We start from the raw sequence: 20,602 nt of genomic DNA, 5'->3' as shown, positions 1-20,602 counted from the left end.
GCAACAGAATCTCCAACAGTAGCTAACATTCCATGTTCCACTGCACTAACCACTAGGCCAGGGGTAGGCAACTCCGGTCCTCGAGAGCCGCAGGCAGGTCAGGTTTTCAGGATATCCACATTGAATATGCAGGAGATAGATTTGCATACCATGGAGGCAGTGCTTGCAAATCTATCTCCTGCATATTCATTGTGGATATCCTGAAAACCTGACCTGCCTGCGGCTCTTGAGGACCAGAGTTGCCTACCCCTGTATTAGGCAATAACTTTTTTACTTTCACCTAAGTACATTTTTTTTAATGTGTTCTTCACTGTACTTGTACTTAAGTATCAAAATATACATTTATTTTTACTTTTACTTAAGTATTTGTAATCCTATTACTATGTAAGCCGCACTGAGCCTGCCATAAGCGGGAAAGCGCGGGGTACAGATGTAACAAACAAATAAATAAATACATTTTGAACAACACTGCATGGCTTGGCATTCAGGAAATCCACAGCTCTCACATGTTGTAACATGATAACCCTTAGAGCAGCCATGGTTATAATCCCAAAACCAAGGAGCATGGGGGATCACTGATGTTCTGAACAACGTCACCTGATTTAGATTATCACAAAACTTAGTATTAAGACAAGGAAGTTTCCCTCCAAAACTAGCTCCAAGTATGTGTACAGAAGTGGTATAGGCACTTTACACCTGGCTGGGGTGCCTCTAGGATCAGGTTTGGGAACCACTGAGATAACCTTTCACTTTTCTGCCAAGGCCACCAACAGCAGGGGTCAAACACTGCCAAAACTGTGGTGCTGGTTTCAGTGACATGGAAAATGAATATAGGCTGGCAACCTATTTCATAAAGGCTGTAAAAACATTAAATAATGGTAACAAGTTTCAGACACTAGCCATCTATAGTAAACACATAGTAGATGACGGCAGAAAAAGACCTGCACGGTCCATCCAGTCTGCCCAAGAAGATAAATTCATGTGTGCTACTTTTTTATTTGTACTGTCCTCTTCAGTGCACAGACCGTATAAGTCTGGCCAGCCCTATCCCCGCCTCCCAAACACCAACCCCGCCTCCCAACTACCAGCTCTGGCACAGACCCTATAAGTCTGCCCAGCACTATCCTTGCCTCCCAACCACCAGTCCCGCCTCCCACCACCAGCTCTGGCACAGAACGTATAAGTCTGCCCAGCACTATCCCTGCCTCCCACCACCGGCTCTGGCACAGATCGTATAAGTCTGCCCAGCACTATCCCCACCGCCCAACCACCATCTCTGGCACAGACCCTATAAGTCTCCCCAGCACTATCCCTGCCTCCCAACTACCAGTCCCGCCTCCCACCACCAGCTCTGGCACAGACCGTATAAGTCTGCCCAGCACTATCCCTGCCTCCCATCTATGCTGGATTAATACTGGCTACGACTGTACCAATTATCCTGCCCCAAATCTTTCCCTCCAAACACAAAACATGGAATGGTAAGCTACCTTGCTGAATGTCAATTTGCACCCTCTGAACCTGCAAAACTTGAATATGAAGCCCCTACGTTACCTGGTGAGCATCTCCGGAAGGGACAATGTAAGCCTGAATTGATTCTCGGACATATTTGGAGTTTCTCATCGTCTGTCTCAGCTGAGCAAGCAGTTCGGTGGTGATTTTGGGAGTCATGTTCTTAGAAAAAAAAAAGGAAAAAAAGAGAAAGATGAATATTTAATATCCATTTTCCATTACACCAAGTATGCGTTGGATAAACATAAAGAAATCCTGTGCAGAAGGAATGGATCCTCAGAAGCTTAGCCGAGATTGGGAGGCGGGGCTGGTGTTTGGGTGGTGGGGCTAGTTCTGGGCAAGACTTCTACGGTCTGTGTCCTGAAAATGGGGCTAGTTCTGGGCAAGACTTCTACAGTCTGTGCCCTGAAAATGGCAGATACAAATCAAGGTAAGGTATACACAAGAAGTAGCACATATGAGTTTATCTTGTTGGGCAGACTAGATGGACCGTGCAGGTCTTTTTCTGCCGTCATCTACTATGTTACTATGTTACCTCCTACTGCAACCCATGTCTCTCTACCTCAAGTAGTTCTTTGAAGTTCTTAATATAGTATTTTGTAAACTGCAGTGGTTCAAATGATAAGCCCCACAGTTAGAACTTATAAAGGACAAAACTGCCATTAATTTCTGTAAAAATGCCACCCAGTTTCACTTATCCCAATAAAAGGCCAAACACAAGGCCTTATCAATTATGAAGAAGGTGGTGACAAAAGGCCTCACGAGGCATACCCGAAAACCTCTATAGCAAAATGCCAGAGTTGCAAACCAGTCATCATTGGTCTTTAAAAAAAACCTCCACCTATCACATAACAATATTGGAAAACGTGAAAACTGTAATAGACCTGAACAGGAATTCAAGCACAAAATCACAATACAAAACTATGCAAAATAATACAAAAAGAATCACTTATATGGCAATCCAAAATTCAACATCTGCATAGAACCGCAAGAAAAAACCCTATGCAATGTTTTGCATAGCAATTTTGTGCTTGAATTCCTGTTTTCACTTTTTCCAATCCTATATAATAGTTTGTACCTCCAACGTTCCATCGCTGTCTGCCTGCTTGGGTTCGTAACATCTCATGACGTCAGCCAGCCTCCAGCATTCCATTCCCCCTCACTGCCCCGCCCTCGTGTCAAAACGTAATGATGTCAGAGGGCGCAACAGTGAGAGGGAAGGGAACGCTGGAGGCAAGCTGACGTCAGGATGTTACCAACGTAAGGGAAACCAGGCCAGCCAGAAAACGATGAGGTACAAAGGAAGAGAGAATCGCAACACATCGAGGGGAGGGCAGGGCACAGCACAATCGATGGACATGGATGGGATGGGAGGAGAGGACAGGAGAGAAGAGAATCGCTGGACATGGAGGGGAGGGGAGGGCACAGCACAGCACAATCAATGGACATGGATGGGATGGGAGGACAGGAGAGAAGAGAACCGCGGGACACAGGTGGGAGGGCAGGGAAGAATCGCTGGACATGGAGGGGAGGGCAGGGGAGAGACAAAAAAAATCGCTTATAAGAGAGCCTTCCTAGGGCCCGTTTCATTGTTGAGGAACCGGGCTGGGTTCCACTAGTATTGTTATAATATAGGTGGACTTTTTTTTTTTTTTTTTCCAAGACCAATGATGGCTGGTTTGTAGCTCTGGCATTTTACTATAGAGCTTTTTAAGTGTACTGTGGTCTTTTCTCTCCACCTTTTTGATAATATTATAAGGCCTTGGGTTTGGTCTTTCATCGGGGTAAGTAAAACTGGGTGGCATTTTTACAGCAATTAATGGTGTGAGTTTCTTTCGTGAATTTCTGGCATTAGTGTTTTTTATATTTTGAAGGACATAAGTATGACAGATCATACATGGAACTCCATCCATGCATGTTACTCAAATGCTGGTCCAGTCCAGCAGAATTCAACTTTGCAAAGCTGGATGCTCAAGAATGAAGCCAAATCTGTCAGTGACATCTACTTCTACTAGGTCTCAACTAGTCTAAAATGTTAAGGAACGGTACAAAGAAAGACAACTCCAAAACAAACACACTACACCTTCTGTCTCTGGGTAACAACCGACCAAAAAGTTTTTTGCATCCTTACTAGATACCGACCAAATTTACCTGCCCGAAATCCACGTTTGGCTTTATTTTGGGTTCAGCCAAAAATGCCTGTACATTTTCAGCTGGTACCAGAACTATATACACAGCCCTCACAACGACAATGCCTCTTTCCAACCAAAAAGATTCCCCCAGCGGCAGTCCCCTCCTGGGCTTACCTTGTCGTTGGTGGGTAGTTGGTGGAGCGTCCCCCACTGGCTCCTGCGCACATCTGGGTCCAGATCAATATGGCTTCCAGAACTTCCAGTGGCAAAGACTGCTGCTGGAGGTCCTGGCAGCCATTTTGAAATTGGAACCAGAAGGGCAGGGGCAACTGACTGCTCTTGCACGTGCCGGTTCAAATCTCACAATGGCTGCTGGGACCTCCAGCAGCAGTCTCGGAAGCCATTCTGACCTAGAGCGGACTGTGTTCAGGAGTGAGTGGGAATGCTTCTACATCCAATACCCCCCAATGACAAGGTAGGCCCAAGAGGGGGTTGCCGCCATGGAGCTGTGTTCAGAAGGCAGTTGCTGCAGGGGGTGGATCCAAAAGGGGGCTCTTTTTGGTTGGGTGGGGGAGCGGGGTCTCTTTGGGGTAGGCCAGTTTCTTTTCAGCTTCAGTTTTTCCTGAAACTGAGCGGCCAATTTCAATCGTAGATTTGGTTCTGGCAGAAACCAAAAATCCTGTTTTCGGTCAGGCTCTAGTCTTTACAAAGGTTAAGACCAAAAGCCGAGTAGTCTGTGGCTCAAAACACACTGAAAAAAAAAAAAAAACTTTGCTTTATTTTCGATTGCTGTCCGTATTTGATCCACTATTGGATGAAAATTTCTTCTCACATTAACCACTCAGAGTGCACAATGCACACTGCCTGAAACTCCATAACGTCGCATCTCTGAAATTACAGTAGCAGTTGATTTGATTTAATTTGGAGAGTGCATTTTTTAAAGTCCACACTGGGCAATGAAATAACACAGCAGTGCTATTCAGAAACCAAACAAAACACTGAAAGATACAGCAATAGTCCAAAATGATGGGTACCCTATTACACTACCTGTATATAAAAAGATACCAAGTCACACACATTCAGAGACTGGACCGGTCTCCCTTCCCTATGATCTACTACTACTACTGAACATTTGACATAGACAGTCCCTGCTCAAAGAGCTTACAATCTAGGCAAAAAAACAGACAGACAAGACATTACGGGCAAGGGAATTACAGGTTAAAGAGGAACAAGGGAGGAGGAGGGCACTGAGTAGCGGTTAGGAGCCAAAGGCAGCAGTGAAAAGGTGAGCCTTCAGCATAGATTTAAAAACAGGTAGAGATGGAGCTAGAGGTATGGGCTCAGGAACACGGTTCCAGACATAAGGTGCAGCAAGAATAAAGGAACGAAGTCTGGAGTTAGCGGTGGAGTAGGAGGAGGACGACAAGAGAGACTTGCTCAGAGAGCGGAGTGTAGGGAGAAATGAGAGAGGAGAGGTAATGAGGGGTCATAGAGTGGATGCATTTAAAGGTCAGTAAGACCATCTCTCCCATTCTCCCCCTTGTCTATGATAGCACCCCCCTCCCCCACCCGCTGGTCAAGCTCATACCTGAGGTCACCCACTAAGAATCCCACAGCTTTCCTTCTCCGGTGCCCCGTCCCCTATGATACCCACAACTTCACTCCCTCTGCATCCCGCAATGCCGGAAACAGGATGTTGAGCCACAGGAGAGCAAGCGCAGCATCGATGCAGTAACGTGCAGTACAAGTATGTGCAAGAAGGAGCTGAGGGCGGGCAGGTGGGACTGCGATGCCGGGCCCCCCTTGGCGGCCCGGGGAATTTTGCCCCCCCCCCCCCCCCTTGGCAGCCCTGTTACAAATAGCTCTGTGAAGATGCGCTTTTGTACTCTCCATTTTCACGATAGAAAAAAGATACAAGCCACTATCCATTGCGACGAAGTAGGGTTCGGGTAAAACATGGATCCTGTGGGAACCCCCCCCCCCCCCCTTGTTTGGGTACCAGGACTACTGTGCTGTCATTCCTTGACTTGTGCACCCTCAGACGCGACAGACTGGCAGCGCAAAGATTTTTGAGGCTGTGCGGTTTCGATCTGCGGGGTCCTCAGGATCCATGTTTTACCCGAACCCGACAAAGTACGTTTTGTGACTGGTTGAGGCAGATGCCGCTCCCGTAGAGAAAGAAATAACTGAGATGGGTGGCCTGGGCACGTTGTGCGAGTTTAAATAAATCGTGCAGCCAGATTGCTACCAAGGGGGTTGGATGAACAGGAGCTGATGGGATCCTTTTACAAAGCTGCAATAGGGGGCCTGCGTTGGCGTGTGTTTTTGAAGTGCGCCGAAGCCCCCCTTTTACTGAAGCGGGTAAAAGGCATGTTGTTTTTTTTTAAGAAATGAAGAACTTGCCACGTGCCCATTTTGGGTGGGACCACTTAACGCTACCCATTGAGGTGGCGGTAAGGGCTCCCGCGCTAACCCTGGTACACAGCGGCAATTGGGCAGTGCTGGAAATGACGTGCATTAGGGGTGGGAACTATCACCGGGCATGGTACAGGCATTTTTGACTGAAGCCAAAATAAGGCCAAACATGGATTTCGGACAGGTTTGGTCAGTATCTAGTAAGGATGCAAAAAACCTTTTGGTGGGTTGTTACCCAGAGACAAAGTGTAGTAGTATGTTTGTTTTGGAGTTGTCTTTCTTTGTACTGTTCCTTAACACTTTTGACTGGTTGAGACCTAGTAGAAGTGGATGTCACTGACAGATTTGGCTTCATTCTTGAGCATCCAGCTTTGCAATGTTGAATTCTGCTGGACTGGACCAACATTGGAGTGGAGCAGTGGCCTAGTGGTTAGGGTGGTGGACTTTGGTCCTGGGGAACTGAGTTTGATTCCCGGCACAGGCAGCTCCTTGTGACTCTGGGCAAGTCACTTAACCCTCCATTGCCTGCCGCATTGAGCCTGCCATGAGTGGGAAAGCATGGGGTACAAATGTAATAAAAATAACATGCATGGATGGAGCTCCATGTATGATGTCATACTTTTGTTCTTCAAAATATCAAAAACACTCACGCCAGAAATTCACGTAAGAAACTAACACCATTAAGTTCTGTAAAAATGCCACCCAGTTTTACTTACCCCGATGAAAGACCAAACCCAAGGCCTTATCAATGATCAAAAAGGTGGAGAAAAAAAGACCTCAGTACACTTAAAAAGCTCTATCATAAAACGCCAGAGCTACAAACCAGCCATCATTGGTCTTTAAAAAAAAAAGTCCACCTATATTATAACAATACTAGTGGAACCTAGCCCGGTTCCTCAACAATGAAACGGGTTTGTCTCTCCCCTGCACTCCCATGATCCGTGTCCCGCGATTCTCTTCTCTCCTGTTTTTTTTTTTTTAATTTATTGTATTTGTATCCCACATTTTCCCATCTATTTGCAAGCTCAATGTGGCTTGCAAAGTCCTGTTATGGCATTGTCATTACAGGATATCAGATACAATAAGTGATGTACAAAGATTGGATAAGGGGAGAAAAGAAAAGAGTTAGGTGGATCAGGTGGGTAAATACAGAAGGTAGACTGTTATCTCCTCCCATCCCATCCATCGATTATGCTCTGCTCTGTAGGGCCGCCCCCCGGAGCCCCGCTCCCCTCCCCCCTCCCCCCTCCGTCCGCCACCGGGCCGGACCCCTGCATTAAAATCTCCGCGCCTCTCTCACCTCCGTGAACGCGCTGAGCAGAAGCAGAAGCAGTTCGCCTCCCTTCGGGCCTCCTTCCCTCCCTCCGTGTCCCGCCCTCGTCTGATGTAACCCGAGAGAGGGCGGGACACAGGGAGAGAAGGCCCGAAGGGAGGCGAACTGCTTCTGCCTGCAGCAGCGCTCTCTGACAGACAGGCGCTGTAGCAGGCAGTCGATGACGGAGGGCGGGACTGCCGGGGAATTTTGTCCCCCTGCCCTGCTCTCCCCTCGAATTGTGCCGGGCTCCTCTCTTCCTTAAGTTCCTTCCTTTGTACCTCATCGGCCCGTTTTCTGGCTGGCTTCCCTTCCGTTGATGACACATCCTTCCTGACGTCAGCTCCAGCGTTCCCTTCACTGGTCCGCCGCCCTCTGACGTCATTACGTTTTGACGTGAGGGCGGGGCAGTGAGGGGGAATGGAGCGCTGGAGGCTGGCTGAGACTGACGACGTCATGATGTTACGAACGAGGCAGCCAGACAGCGGTGGAACGTTGCAGGAGGTGCAAATTATTGTCTAGGAAGTGACTGCCTGTACACGGTTTATGTGTAAAAGTCTAAACCCTGTTACAGTTGGAGGATAGGCAGTGCAAAGGTGGAAGATAAAAGATTTGTTTTTGTTTTTTTTCTTTTTTTACTTATTTGATAGCTTTTTAATGTATTTGAAAGCTACCCATGTAGATATCAATATCATGGCATTAAACATAGTAAACATAGTAGATGACGGCAGAAAAAGACCTGCACGGTCCATCCAGTCTGCCCAAGAAGATAAATTCATATGTGCTACTTTTTTATTTGTACTGTCCTCTTCAGTGCACAGACTGTATAAGTCTGGCCAGCCCTATCCCCGCCTCCCAACCACCAACCCCGCCTCCCAACCACCAGCTCTGGCACAGACCGTATAAGTCTGCCCAGCAATATCCCTGCCTCCCACCACCGGCTCTGGCACAGACCATATAAGTCTGCCCAGCACTATCCCCGCCGCCCAACCACCAGCCCCGGCACAGACCATATAAGTCTGCCCAGCACTAGCCCCGCCTCCCAACCACCAGCTCTGCCACCCATTCTAGGCTAAAACATGGAATGATAAGCTACCTTGCTGAATGTCAATTTGCACCCTCTGAACCTGCAAAACTTTAAAATTGAATATCACTAAAACAGCTTAAAAATTATTGTAGCTGGTAGCAAAAGCAGTTATAAACTCTATATTTTGTGTTGATTTTTCTACACTGTTCTATACAATACACAGACCTGCCAAGTCTCCCGCATTCAGTGGGAGACTCCCGCATTGGCGGGCCATCTCCCGCTGAAACACGTGGCGGTGCTAAGCGCCCTCCATTTCTGGTCACTGCTGCTTCTGTTGAGCAGCTGCGGCCGCAACAACAAAAAAAAATGTTAAAAAGCAAGAGCGGCACCGCAGGCAGCCTTCAGGCATTGGCCATCTGCTCTGCAGCCGCTCCTCTCCTCTCACGTCACTGCCCCTGGAGCGCTAGAGCAGGAAGTTGAGATCGACTTCATGCTTCGCTGCGCTCCTCCGGGGACAAAGAGGAGCGGCTGCAGAGCCAACAGCCAATGCCTGAAGGCTGCCTGCGGTGCCGCGCTTGCTTTTTTTTCAATTTCTTTTGTTAGCTCTTTTATTTTTGGCGCGGCCTCTGCTGCTCAACAGGAGAAGCAGAAGTGGCCAAGAAACGAAGATCTGGTGGAGGGAGTAGCGGCAGGCAGGAGGTAAAATAGAGTGGGGAAAGAAGGAGGGGAGATGGGGCAGGAGGCAGGAGGTAAAAGAGAGTGGGCAGAGAAGGAGGGGAGATGGAGTGGGAGGCAGGAGGTAAAAGAGAGTGGAGAGAGAAGGAGGGGAGATGGAGAAGGGCTGGAGAAAGAGAGAAGCTACTGGTGATAAGGATGAGGAGAAGGGGGGATCCTGGCTGAGATCAGAAAGAGGGAAGACACTGGAAGGAAGGGTAGGGAGAGAGAAGAGACATTGAAGGATGTGGGGAAATGATGAATGTAAAAGGGTAGAGAGAGAGAGACACACTGGTTGGAAAGAAGGGGATAGAGAGAGAGAGAGAGACACTGGATGGAAGGATCGGGAGATGGGGGTAGATGGTTGGAAGGATGGGGAGAGACGAGGGCGGGACACAGGGAGGGAAGGCCAGAAGGGAGGCGATCTGCAGACTGCTGCTGCTGCGCTTTCACATCGAGCGAGGTGGTGAGGCGCAGTGATTTGAATGGAGGGGGCCCGGCCCGGTGGTGGACAGTCGACGGAGCCGCGGGCGGGTGGGACTGTGGCGTCAGGCCCCCCTTGGAGGCCCGGGAAATTCTGTCCCCCTGCCCCCACCCCCCTCTCGGCCCTGCATGATGCCACTGGTGAAGAAGACCTGTAAACTGTATTTTGATGTAAAGTTGATGATCAGTACAAAGCTGGGCTCCCCACGTTGGCTGTGCATCACATGCAGTTAATTTGGTGCTCATTAGTATTCTGCTCCCTCACTCTCACCTTGGGCTTTTGTGTCGACAGATGCAGGAATCGTTTTTTTAATTAAATTTTAGTTGCCAGACTCTTGACTACATCTCAGGCTGTTTAGAAAATCCCTACATGTTCGACTCCATCTGAAATGTTAGGGATCCTTTTACTACTACTACTTAACATTTCTAGAGCGCTACTAGGGTTATGCAGCGCTGTACAATTTAACAAAGAGAGACAGTCCCTGCTCAAAGAGCTTACAATCTAATAGACAAGTGAACAGTCGGTCCGATAGGGGCAGTCAAATTGGGGCAGTTTGGATTCACTGAACGGTAAGGGTTAGGTGCCGAACGCAGCATTGAAGAGGTGGGCTTTAAGCAAAGACTTGAAGACGGGCAGGGAGGGGGCTTGGCGTAAGGGTTCAGGAAGGTTGTTCCAAGCATAGGGTGAGGCGAGGCAGAATGAGCGGAGCCTGGAGTTGGCGGTGGTGGAGAAGGGTACTGAGAGGAGGGATTTATCCTGTGAACGGAGGTTACGGGCGGGAACGTAAGGGGAGATGAGGGTAGGAAGATAGTGAGGGGCAGCAGACTGAGTGCATTTGTAGGTAAGAAGGAGACGCTTGAATTGAATGCGGTATCTGATCGGAAGCCAGTGAAGTGACCTGAGGAGAGGGGTGATATGAGTATATTGGTTCTGGCGGAATATGAGACGTGCAGCAGAGTTCTGAACAGATTGAAGGGGGGATAAATGGCTAAGTGGGAGGCCGGTGAGGAGTAAGTTGCAGTAGTCCAGGCGAGAGGTAATGAGAGTGTGGACGAGAGTTCGGGTGGTGTGTTCAGAGAGGAAAGGGCGAATTTTGCTGATGTTAAAGAGGAAGAAGCGACAGATCTTGGCTATCTGCTGGATATGCGCAGAGAAGGAGAGAGAGGAGTCAAAGATGACTCCGAGGTTGCGGGCAGATGAGACGGGGAGGATGAGGGTGTTATCAACTGAGATAGAAAGTGGAGGAAGAGGAGAAGTGGGTTTTGGTGGAAAGACGATAAGCTCGGTCTTGGACATGTTCAGTTTCAGGTGGCGGTTGGACATCCAGGCAGCAATGTCGGATAAGCAGGCCGATACCTTTGCCTGGGTCTCCGCGGTGATGTCAGGTGTGGAGAGATACAGTTGGGTGTCATCAGCATAGAGATGATACTGGAAACCATGAGATGAGCTCAGGGAGCCCAGGGAAGAGGTGTAGATTGAGAAGAGAAGGGGTCCAAGGACCGATCCCTGGGGAACACCAACAGATAAGGGGATGGGGGTGGAGGAAGATCCATGAGAGTGAACTTTGAAGGTGCGGTGGGAGAGATAGGAGGAGAACCAGGAGAGGACAGAGCCCTGGCTTTACTAAGCCGTGTAAGCATCAAAATGGAGTTACAGCCCGACTACCGCGTGGCTTTTGCATCTAGGTCAATGGCTGGTGGTAAGGTCTCAGACCCAAAATGGACGTGCTGCAATTTTCGTTTTGCCACATGTCCATTTTCGGCAAAAATCTTTTTAAAAAGGCCTTTTTCACAGGCGCGCTGAAAGATGAGTCGGCGCACGCCTGAAACCCGCGCCTACACTGCTGCAAGCCATTTTTCAGCGTGCCTTTGTAAAAGGACCCCTTAGTGTCATCTACCCAGAAACAAACTTTTTTCCTAGCTCATTACTTCCACATTGAAATATCTGACTTAGTACTGGCAGAAAAAAAATGCCCCTCTCCGTTAAGCTGTTTTCAAAACAAAACCTACAGGTCAATATTCAAAGTGATTTAACCGGCCAGAAATGGTTCCTGACTGGTTAAATCACCTGTTCAGGGCTTACCACCAATTTTCAGCACACTTAGGGGGGGGGGGGTCTTTTACAAAGGCGCGGTAGAGTTTGTAGTGCGTGCTAAATGCTAGAGACGCCCATAGGAATATATGGGCGTCTGTAGCGTTTAGTGTACGTTTATTTTTAGTGCGTGCTAAAAACACTAGCGTGTAAAGGGGCCCTTTATTTATTTTAGGTCATTTATACCCCGACTTTTGCCGCAGTTTTGCAGCCCCAAAGCGGCTTACAATGAACTAATAAAATAAATTAATTGCAATGAGAATCGGGAAGGTAGAAGGAACCACTGAAAATAACCAGTTAGCACTGAACTGTACACTGGCAATTTGGGGCATTCTGGGGATAAGAGTCGGCACTTGGCCAGTTAAGTACTGAATATCGCAGTTAACTGGCTATGCGTTAAACAGCTCCACAGACCCTGAAATTCAATGCCGGTGCCCCCACATGACCTTGCATTAAATTTCTGGGTTTAACGTGGGTAGCAGTCATCAAAATTGCTGATCGCCACCGTCTTGAGTATTGGAATCCTGGTGTATAATCCTTGGCTAGGGTGCCATAAAAGAACTGAAAATAAATTAGCACCAAGTAATTAGACTTCAGCATATATGACACCTGAAATCTATTTATAGAGCTTCCTTCACGCAGGCATCGGTCTGAAGTTATTTTAACCATCAAAGTCATGGGGAATTGCAGATCGCATGCTGATTTCAAAAGCGTTTATAAAATAGTAACACAACCCGTACCACTTGCCTTTTCCTGCTCTTGTACGTCTCGTCTCGGGGTTTTCAGCAGATGGCACAAGTCCTGCTGTCTTCTGCCCTTTACTCCTTCCCAACCCCTGCATCAGCACTTTGTAGCAAAGCAAATCTGATGAACTTTGACCGCAATAAATCTTTTCCTTGTGCTAATTATGCAGTGTGCCCTGCAGGTGCTGCAAAATGGACGGGGTATGATGTTGAAAGTCTTTATCCTATTAGGCAAGCAAATTGTCCCATCAGGTACTACGGCAATTCCGGGAGAGCACAGATACTTCATGTTCCAAAGGTTTTTCAACCACACAGACAGCAATACTTCCAAAAGTGCTTTTTTTAAAACAATTTTCATATCTCTCAACTGGCCATTATGGAGTCAATTCTACAAGTGAGCCGTCTCCATATAGATGTACCAATGCAGTGTGTTGAAAGCCTATTCTATAACATCATCTGGGTGCCTTGATTCCACTATAGAACACTAGTGTAACCCGATATCGGCACACCTTACGATTAAACACCCACAGATACACCAGCCATAGACGGAGGCATATTTTCAAAGTACTTTGGGAGGCTAAGTTCCATAGGTTTCTATGGAACTTTGGGAGGCTAAGTGCTTTGAAAATGAGCCTGCTAGTGTACTTAAGTACATAAGTATTGCCATACTGGGACAGACCAAAGGTCCATCAAGCCCGGCATCCTGTTTCCAACAGTGGCCAATCCAGGTCACAAATACCTGGCAAGATCCCCAAAAAAGTACTAAACATTTTATTCTGCTAATCCTAGAAATAGTGGATTTTCCCCAAGTCCAATTTAATAATGGTCTATGGACTTTTCCTTTAGGAAGCCGCCCAAACCTTTTTTAAACTCCGCTAAGCTAACCGCCTTTACCACATTCTCCGGCAACGAATTCCAGAGTTTAATTACACGTTGAGTGAAGAAAACTTTCCTCCGATTCGTTTTAAATTTACTACTTTGTAGCTTTATCGCATGCCCCCTAGTCCTAGTATTTTTGGAAAGCATAAACAGACGCTTCACATCTACCCGTTCAACTCCACTCGTTATTTTATAGACCTCTCTTATATCTCCCCTCAGCCGCCTTTTCTCCAAGCTGAAAAGCCCCAGCTGCTTTAGCCTTTCCTCATAGGGAAGTCGTCTCATCCCCTTTATCATTTTCGTCTCCCTTCTCTGCATCTTTTCTAATTCCACTATATCTTTTTTGAGATGTGGCAACTAGAATTGAACACAATATTCGAGGTGCTGTCGCAACATGGAGCAATACAAAGGCATTATAACATCCTCATTTTTGTTTTCCATTCCTTTCCTAATAATATCTAACATTCTATTTGCTTTCTTAGCTGCAGCAGCACACTGAGCAGGTTTCAACGTATCATCAACAACGACACATAGATCCCTTTCTTGGTCTGTGACTCCTAACGTGGAACCTTGCATGATGTAGCTATAATTCGGGTTCCTCTTTCCCATATGCATCACTTTGCAGTTGCTCACATTAAACGTCATCTGCCATTTAGATGCCCAGTCTCGTAAGGTCCTCTTGTAATTTTTCACAATCCTCCCACGATTTAACGACCCTGAATAACTTTGTGTCATCAGCAGATTTAATTACCTCACTAGTTACTCCCATCTCTAGGTCATTTATAAATATGTTAAAAAGCAGCGGTCCCAGCACAGACCCCTGGGGAACCCCACTAACTACCCTTCTCCATTGAGAATACTGACCATTTAACCCTACTCTCTGTTTTCTATCTTTTAACCAGTTTTTAATCCACAATAGAACACTACATCCTATCCCATGACTCTCCAATTTCCTCTGGAGTCTTTCATGAGGTATTTATTTTTTTTATTTTTGTTACATTTGTACTCCGCACTTTCCCACTCATGGCAGGCTCAATGCAGCTTACATGGGGCAATGGAGGGTTAAGTGACTTGCCCAGAGTCACAAGGAGCTGCCTGTGCCGGGAATCGAACTCAGTTCCTCAGTTCCCCAGTTCCCCAGGACCAAAGTCCACCACCCTAACCACTAGGCCACTCCTCCACAAACGCCTTCTGAAAATCCAGATACACAATATCAACCGGCTCACCTTTATCCACGTGTTTGTTCACCCCTTCAAAGAAATGTAGTAGATTGGTGAGGCAAGATTTCCCTTCATTAAATCCATGTTGACTTTCCATCTTATTTTCGAAAGAGAAAAACGCCTTTAGTGCGACCTAAATCGGGAGATAGACGTTTGTCTCGCAAAGGCGCCCAAATCGGTATAATCGAAAGCCGATTTTGGGCGTTTCCAACTGCACTCCGTCGTGGAAATGAATAAAGTTGACGGGGAGCGTGTCGGAGGCATGGTGGAGGCGGAACTGGGGCGTGGTTATCAGCCGAGGAGAGATGGGCGTCTTTAGCTGATAATCGGAAAAAAGGCGTTTTTACCGCGATTTTGGGTCACTTTTTTTGGACCCTTTTTTTTCACGAACAAGTTCCAAAAAAGTGCTCCAACTGCCCAGATGACCACTGGAGGGAATCGGGGATGACCTCCCCGGACTCCCCCAGTGGTCACTAACCCCCTCCCACCAAAAAAACCCACTTTAAAAACTTTTTTTCCAGCCTGTATGCCAGCCTCAAATGCCGTACCCACCTCCATGACAGCAGAATGTGTTTGATCCTCTCACAGCCTTTCCCTGGGTCAGATGTGGCTCTCGGGTGCAATACAGGGTCACATCAGCATTGCATTGTGGTGGGTGTAGGGTATTGGGTTCCATGATTTCATTAGCTTGTGTTATAGTCTCACGATGTTGGTAGTTGGTAGGCTCTTTTCCCATGGTGCTTTTCCCCCTGCCTACTGGGTCAGAGTGTGCCCTGTTGTGTTTCCTGTTGTAGTCCATGCGGTAGTGGCCATTTTTGTAAGCCAGTTTTAGTTCCCTTTCCTGTGTTAGCCACGTTAGACAACTTAGTTCTTCCCTTGAATGTGGCTGAAAGAGGGCATTGTACAGCATTCTGCCAGCTCTGACCTACTGCTCATCTCAGTACCAGGGAGACTCGTTGCCAGTGGGGCACAACCTCTGATCTGCAGTTAACTGTGAGTAAAGGCGGTTATTCCAATAAAGGACGTTTTCGGAGAGATTAGTCTTCAGGTGTCAACTGGTGTGCCAATGTTATATAGCAGCAACCAGTCCTAGAGGCCTGCGTGTATGCAGGTCCCTGGAGCACTTTTAGTGGGTACCGCAGTGCACTTCAGCCAGGTGGCCCAAGGCCCATCCCCCCCCCCCCCCCCCGTAACACGTGCTGGTAAATGGGAGGCCTCCAAAACCCACTGTACCCACATGTAGGTGCCCCCTTCACCCCTAAGAGCTATGGTAGTGTTGTACATTTGTGGGTAGTGGGTTTTGGGGGAGGGGGGTTGGGAGCTCAGCACCCATGGTAAGGGAGCTATGCATGTGGGAGCTTTTTCTGAAGTCCACCGCACTGACCTAGGGTGCCCAGTTGGTGTCCTGGCATATCAGGGGGGCCAGTGTACTACCAATCCTGGCCCCTCCCACGACCAAATGGCTCGGATTAGGACGCTTTTGAGCTGGGCGTTTTTAGTTTCCATTATCGCTAAAAAAAACAAACGCCCAGCTCAAAAACATCCATTTTTTCAAAAATTCGGTTCGGCCCGCCCCTTCATGGACCCGTTCTCGGAGATAAACGCCCATGGAGATAGGCGTTTCCATTCAATTATGCCCCTCTTTGTCTCATTAATCCATGCTTTTGAATATGTTCTGTAATTTTGTTCTTTATAGTAGTCTCTACCATTTTGCCCAACACCGACATCAGACTCACAGATCTGTAGTTTCCCAGATCTCCCCTGGAACCTTTTTTAAAAATCGGCGTTACATTGGCTACCCTCCAATCTTCTGGTACCACACTCGATTTTAAGGATAAATTACATATTACTAACAATAGCTCCGCAAGTTAATTTTTCAGTTCTATCAGTACTCTGGGATGAATACCATCCGGTCCAGGAGATTTGCTACTCTTCAGTTTGTAGAACTGCCCCATTACATCCTCCATGTTTACAGAGAATTCATTCAGTTTCTCCGACTCGTCAGCTTCGAATACCATTTCTGGCACTGGTATCTCACCCAAATCTTCCTCAGTGAAGACCGAAGCAAAGAATTCATTTAATCTCTCCGCTATGGCTTTGTCTTCCCTGATCGCCTCTTTTACTCCTCGGTCATCTAGCGGTCCAACCGATTCTTTTGCTGGCTTCCTGCTTTTAATATACCTAAAAATGTTTTTACTATGTGTCAAAGTCCCTCTTAGCCTTCCTTATCAGCACTTTGCATTTGACTCGACATCCCTTATGCTGTTTCTTATTACTTTCAGTCAGTTCCTTCCATTTTCTGAAGGATTTTCTTTTAGCTCTAATAGCTTCCTTCACCTCACTTTTTAACCATGCTGGCTGTTGTTTGGTCTTCTGTCATCCTTTTTTAATACGCAGAATGTATTTGGCCTGGGCTCCCAGGATGGTGTTTTTGAACAGCATCCACGCCTGATGTAAATTTTTGATCCTCGCAGCCGCTCCTCAAGTTTTTTTTTCACCGTTCTTCTCATTTTATCATAGTCTCCTTTTTTAAAGTTAAGCGCTAACGTATTTGATTTCCTATGTATACTTACTTCAAAGCTAATATCAAATCCGATCATATTATGATCACTGTTATCAAGCGGCCCCAACATCATTACCTCCCGCACCAGATCATGTAAATGTGGCAGTATTCTGTAAGTTACACACGTAAGATGTAGCACCATCCCATGTCCTTTTACTTTATACAGAACTTATAGCCCGCAAATACCAATGCAGTTCAATGCGGGTTACAAAATAAAAGAATGAGCACAACGTTCAGATAATACAATTCAATACAACAATACCACACTCTAATGAAAACAAAATAGCTTACACAGACAACTCAATTGAAAGAACCCACTACATATTTCTGAAATAAAGAAGTCTTACGCATCCTCCGATAAACATTAACACCTATGTTTACAAAGGCGCACTATAGGCGCAGTAGCGTTTTTAACACGCGTTAAATGCTAACACACATCAAACACACGCCTATAGGAATATATTGGTGTGTTAGCATTTAACGCACCTTAACTTTATAGGCGTGTTAAAAACGCTGACGTGCCTTAGTAAACATCTGTAAAATTGCTACTTATCCTGAGTTGCAACGGCAATGGGTTCCAGAAAGTAGGGGCCTGGTAGGAAAGAGACGATGACAAAAAGCTAGTAAACCTGCCTATGCTTCTTCCACGTACATGCTCTCTTGCATTTACGCCAGCGGTCTTCATTAATTTTTAAGTCAAACCCACTTTGGATCCAAATGAAGTGAAGGAGAGCCTCCAAATATCTTCCCAAGTGGGACTGCCAACACTGTTGACCAGTGTGTCTCGATGACATCCATCCCCACTTCAAACTTTTCACTAGGGGTATCCTCAAGGAGGCGAGCATTTCCAAATGTATTCTCTTTGACTATTACTTAAGTACATAAGTAATGCCACACTGGGAAAAGACCAAGGGTCCATCGAGCCCAGCATCCTGTCCACGACAGCGGCCAATCCAGACCAAGGGCACCTGGCGAGCTTCCCAAACGTACAAACATTCTATACATGTTATTCCCGGAATTGTGGATTTTTCCCAAGTCCATTTAGTAGCAGTTTATGGACTTGTCCTTTAGGAAACCATCTAACCCCCTTTTAAACTCTGCCAAGCTAACCGCCTTCAACACGTTCTCCGGCAACGAATTCCAGAGTTTAATTACGCGTTGGGTGAAGAAAATTTTCTCCGATTTGTTTTAAATTTACTACACTGTAGTTTCATCGCATGCCCCCTAGTCCTAGTATTTTTGGAAAGCGTGAACAGACGCTTCACATCCACCTGTTCCACTCCACTCATTATTTTATATACCTCTATCATGTCTCCCCTCAGCAGTCTCTTCTCCAAGCTGAAAAGCCCTAGCCTCCTTAGTCTTTCTTCATAGGGAAGTCGTCCCATCCCCGCTATCATTTTCGTCGCCCTTCGCTGCACCTTTTCCAATTCCACTATTAAAAATGTCTTCTCGATCAAGCACGTGGCTCTTCCTCCATCCACTTCCAGTTTTCTGGCGTGAGCTTGTTTAGAGAGGCAGATAGTAGCAAAGGGGGGGAAAAAACCCAGAAAGATGATGGGGGCTGCCCCAGACATCTCCAGGGGCTGCCATTGGCCCCCAGGCCTTGCATTGAAGAATACTGCACTGGGCCCAAGAAGCTGCCCCCACCATACGCCATTTACAGTGCAACAAACAATTTTTTTTTTGGGGGGGGGGGCGGGAGCTTACCCGGCAGTAATTGCTGCCCAGTTACTCCTGAGTTAGGTCAGGAGCCTTTACCACCTCCTAAATAGATGCCGGTAAGGGCCTCCCCCGTAAATGGCCGCACAGTGTTCACTTACTGCACAGCCATTTCCTTTCTGTTTTTTTTTGTTTGCCTTTTACCCACTGTGCTAAAAGGGGCCTCGGCGGGTGGCAAATCCATGCACCAGTGCTGCCACAGGACCCCTTTTACCACAGCTTGGTAAAAGGAGTGGAGGAGTAGCCTAGTGGTTAGTGCAGTGGACTTTGATCCTGGGGAACTGAGTTCAATTCCCACTGCAGCTCCTTGTGACTCTGGGCAAATCACTTAACCCTCCATTGCCCCTGGTACAAAATAAGTACCTGAATATATGTAAACCGCTTTGAATGTCATTGCGAAAACCTCAGAAAGGTGGTATATCAAGTCCCCTTTCTCTTTTACATGTGCCTTTACAGAATAGCACTAGGTTGCCCTTCTGGTAAGTGTACACTTATGAGCAAATTTACATGCACAGGGGGTGTATAGATCCTTCTGCTGAATCATAGAACTACCCTTCACAGGAGTAATTTTATAGAGCAATTTCTGCATGCTTAAAATTTTAATTCAGTCCTAATGGAACTTGACTATTGCAACAGTCTATATATGGGCTGTGTTCAAAAGTTTACTGTTAAAACTACAAACCAGGGGCGAAGCCAGACAACAGATTTTGGGGCAAGAAGTGGGTGGGCACCAAGTGTTCTCTCCCCTCCTCCACCACCACCCAAAAAAATATCTCAGCTGGCGAGAAACCGGTTCTTTCCACCTTGGCAGTGTGCAGCAGGCATGCACTGAAAAGTGAGACTGTGTAGGTGCCGGTATCATGGAGAGCAGCATTTTCGTTACCATCAGGAGGAAGTCTTCAGCTGGCAGAGCTTAGGATCCCCACTAAACGTGTGATACTGTTGGGTGGGCCCCAACTACAAACTTTATTATGCAAGTAAATTTGAGAAAGCTACCCCAGTGCTATCTAAGGGGCCCTTTTACTAAGCTGTGTTAGGCATTAATGCGCGCTTAACATAGTTTAAAATGGCATACCATGAGACGCACTTAGGTGTCCTATGGTAAGTGCCATTGTAGTGTGCGCTAATCCACGCACTCAAAAATGTGCCTATTTTTTTGGGGGGGGAGGGAGAGAGCATGTCAGGGGGCATTCCTGCGTTAATTAGCACAACTACATTACTGTGCGCAGGATTAGCGCGTGAGCCCTTACCACATGGCAGTAAGTTCTGTTCTAGGCTGCGCAATTTGGTTTGCTATCCGCTACAACACTTATGAAATATCACATTATAAAACAGAAATAACTTACAGAAATTAGAGAGAATTAAAAGTCTTTTTAATTACTCACCCACCAGCACAGCATCAGACATCAGTTTCAAGTTATAACAAACTTACAACAATATAACATTAGTACCTCTGGTAATTATAAGTAATTAGACTAATTAGATAAGGAAGAAAAGTTTGTTCCTCCTACGAAGGTCACAGAGCAGAGAGAAGGCAGAGACAGAAAGAATGAATGAAAGAAAGATTCATAGCTATATAGTTTCTATCAAGAGGGGGGGGGGGTAAAACCCTTTTGGGAAAAACCATAGGCCATCGGACAGATCTGAAACTCTCTCTCCAAACATGCCTGGTCTTTCAGAGTTCCTTTGTCTGCAGCAGGGTTTTATAGGCTGTTGTGAGCATCCACCTCTCCTCTACCCTGGACCAATCATAGGTGCTTCACATGGGCTGGAGGCTTGTAATTGGGACTT

At 46.7% G+C, this 20,602-nt stretch overlaps 1 protein-coding gene across 1 annotated transcript in view; it reads right to left on the bottom strand.

Annotated features, from left to right (window-relative positions):
• Positions 1-7,451, bottom strand: part of LOC115469969 (xaa-Pro aminopeptidase 1-like) — a 98,847-nt gene extending 91,396 nt beyond the window's left edge. The window contains 2 exon segments of the mRNA XM_030202778.1: positions 1,552-1,671; positions 7,357-7,451. Coding sequence (XP_030058638.1) covers positions 1,552-1,668 — 117 coding nt within the window. The 5' untranslated portion in view covers positions 1,669-1,671; positions 7,357-7,451.
• Between the last annotated feature and the right edge of the window lie 13,151 nt (positions 7,452-20,602).

This window comes from Microcaecilia unicolor, chromosome 5 (genome assembly GCF_901765095.1).
Source record: "Microcaecilia unicolor chromosome 5, aMicUni1.1, whole genome shotgun sequence".
NCBI lineage: Eukaryota > Metazoa > Chordata > Amphibia > Gymnophiona > Siphonopidae > Microcaecilia > Microcaecilia unicolor.
Note: the sequence above shows the minus strand (reverse complement) of the source record. Positions and strands in the feature narration are given on the sequence as shown.